This window comes from Varanus komodoensis, unplaced genomic scaffold, assembly GCF_004798865.1.
Source record: "Varanus komodoensis strain SLA01 unplaced genomic scaffold, ASM479886v1 scaffold1, whole genome shotgun sequence".
Classification (NCBI taxonomy): Eukaryota; Metazoa; Chordata; class Lepidosauria; order Squamata; family Varanidae; genus Varanus; species Varanus komodoensis.
Genome location: NW_025335268.1, coordinates 87,256,645 through 87,259,649, shown reverse-complemented (window position 1 = coordinate 87,259,649; position 3,005 = coordinate 87,256,645). Strand labels below are relative to the sequence as shown.

General features: G+C 40.0%; 1 protein-coding gene across 1 annotated transcript; it reads left to right on the top strand.

Annotated features, from left to right (window-relative positions):
- The first annotated feature begins 215 nt into the window (after positions 1 to 215).
- Positions 216 to 617, top strand: LOC123025250 (histone H2A, sperm-like). The gene has a single exon (XM_044433827.1). The coding sequence runs from the start codon at positions 216 to 218 to the stop codon at positions 615 to 617; it is 402 nt and encodes a 133-aa protein (XP_044289762.1).
- The last annotated feature ends 2,388 nt before the right edge of the window (positions 618 to 3,005 follow it).

The following is a 3,005-nucleotide window of genomic DNA, read 5'->3' as shown; positions in this document are numbered from 1 at the left end:
GTTTAACTTTTGGAGACCAGAAACTGTATGTTCTGAAGTAGTTTTAAAACATTATGGAAAAACATTCATTGAATTAACTGTTACTTATCTGGAGTGGATTACAGGGAGGGAAGCAGCAGGTCATGAGTTCAAAAAATAAAGCCTACCTGTGTCTCCATAGCCTGCCCTTGAGTTGTGCTGTAATTTACTTTTGCATTTTCTTTGCAGTTACAAGAATGTCTGGGCGTGGCAAGAAACGTGCAGAACCAAAGAAAAGCAAAACTGCAAAAGCGGGCCTGCAGTTCCCAGTGAGCCGGGTTGGGCGGTACCTGAAGAACGGTCACTATGCTGAAAGGATAAGCCCTGGGGCCTCTGTTTACTTGGCGGCTGTACTGGAATATTTGACTGCTGAGATCTTAGAACTGGCAGGAGCTGCTGCTCATCAAAACAAGAAACAGCGAATTGGACCAAGGCACATCCTGCTGGCGGTGAAGAATGATGAAGAGCTGAACAAGTTGTTTGCAGGTGTAACAATAGCTGAAGGAGGTGTTCTGCCTTTGATCCAAGCTCACCTCCTTCCAAAGAAGACCGTAAAACGTAAGGAAGATGGAGAAGATACTGGGTCACAAGAATTCTGATGTTGCTGCATGTTATTTCCTACAAGACTGGACTCTGCAAAAGCTGGTAGTAGTAATAGAACCTTCATTTTTGGTAATGGATAGCCCAATAATTTGTATATTATCTAATGTCAAACAGCCTTAAATGTTTTAAAACTTGTTTTTCTTAATGTTAAAATAAAGGAAAACTCTAAAATGCAATAAGAAACAAGTTTTTTAATTGGTTAGGAAGTGTAGCAGGTCTCTCTGCTAACCTAAATCAGGCCAAATCTGGGATCCCAGTTTAGCCCTCTGGGCTTCCCTAAATGGCCCCATCCCTTTTCTTCAAGAACCAGTTGGTTTGGTGGTTTTCATTTTTCTTTGCATTTTTTTTTTCATCTCTCTAAAAGGTTAGGGTGACTTTTCAAAAGCCTAGTAACTGCAGGGAAAGTGTTTAGCTAACCTATTAAGCATACAGCATGCATAGGGCAGTGGTTAGGGGGTGTTACACTGGGACTTGTTGGGAGAGTTGGGTTCTAGTTCCACTTGACATATGGCATTCACAGTTGACTTAGGGCCAGTCACCGTTTCTTTGCCTAAACTTCCTCATAGGGTTGCTGTGAAGATAAAATGGAAAGGCAGAGAAACTGCAAGAGGAAAGAAGGCAGGATATAAATGTAGTACAGTAATGGTGATATACTGGAATGTTTGTTGCATTTTTGGCTTCACCTCCTTTTATCCTCAGGCCACCACCACTGGAATGTAGTTCCCCAGAGCTTCTCCAGAATGGAATTGGGCTTTCAGGCTAAAATAGATTGCACACCCCGTTAGGGGTTTATTTTTTCTGTTGTGGGACACCTAGATATTACATTCGCCAAACAGTGGTCTAGATGTTTTAAGTATGTATTGTCACAATTGTTAGCTCTGTCCCTTCCCTCCCTCAGTGTGCTTACATTTTTTTCTGTCATTGTGAGGTAAGACTTCCACAATTAGAAAACTCGGCGTAGTTCACATTTTTTTAAGCTAAAGATCTAGACAGACAACATCAAAAGTGTGGCCCATATTCTGGAACTTTAAGTCCATTTTGTACATTGCAAGTAATCTCTGGATTACAATATCTGGTAGGAAAACATTGTCTCAAGGCCCAGATTATGGATTACTAAACTGAGTCAATATGGTTAAGATAGATGACAGTTTAACTGAAAAAGCATAAAAGTACTCCTTGGCTTTAAGAAATCTGTCCTTTTCTTCAGTTTGAAAGTAAAATGTATTTCTTTTGAAAAATTGCCATCCTGTTAACCTGAAATGTAGAGTAAGCTATGCTACTATCAACTGCATAATCACTAAGATGGCTCAGTAGTAACTCCCTATTGGAGCTTCTGCACCCTGTTCTTCATGTACTCCCAGTTACCTTTACAAATAGTGTTTAATTAATGAACCATGAACTTACTTGCTTTGATAACTTTATGCTCCTGAGTGGATGGAGTTACAGCTACTGTGCCTGCTTAGAGCCAATAAATTCTTTTGCTTCTGATCTTCCTCTTTCTGTGGAAAATAGCTGTACTTGTAGCTTTTCATATAATGAGTGGGTTGGCTTGCTCACTGAATACATAAACAGAACTACAATCCTGGTTCCTGGCAATAAAGCAGGTTCATATGGTAGACTCTTGCATACCTAGGCATAAATGTATAATGTATGCTGCAGGTTTTGGGTTGGTTGCTATTGCATCCTGCATCATGTACAAGTGCTCATGAATGCATTTGTGGTACTTAGCACCACAAGCTAATAGGGAGTCCTCATGATTGCTTTTTCCTCACCACAACTCTAGTAGTAGCTGGGTAAACATTTCCAGCAGGTGTTGGTCCCACCTGTGGCTTGATAAATATGGAACAACTCTGATGGTTGTGATGGAAATACCTCCTCTATCACAGCTTTCAGCATCATTACTAGTAAATTCAATTCCCTGATTTTTTTCCTAAAGCAATTAATGTAAAATATGTATAATGAGAAATAACCTTTTTTGAAATCTGTAATGTATTAATGCATTGCTTATGTGTGAGGCTGTGAATTCATATAAAAACCATGGAGCTACGAGTGTGTTGCACAACAAACCTGAAACCGTACTGGTTTCATCTTGCAAAGATCTTGGTATTTTGTGAAGTAGAGTGTTCAAACCTCATGCTAGGCTTCAGTGTACTTTCACTCAAGTGCTCTTAATCAGGTGGCTTCTTGATGAGGCTGAAATCATATTTGGCTAGCCAAGTAGACTAAACACAGCAGGATGTCTTCTACCTTGATGATTACAAAGCATGGCTGCCTCATTTATCCATCTGCTGGGAAACATTAGGCATCTGTTCTATCATTCTTTTCCTACTGCTGCTTTAAAAATCTCTTTCTCTGTTCTGCTCCCCTTTAAGTGCATCACTTGC

Excerpts from the sequence above, each read along its gene's own strand:
- LOC123025250 (XM_044433827.1), top strand. The coding sequence starts at position 216 with ATGTCTGGGCGTGGCAAGAAACGTGCAGAACCAAAGAAAAGCAAAACT.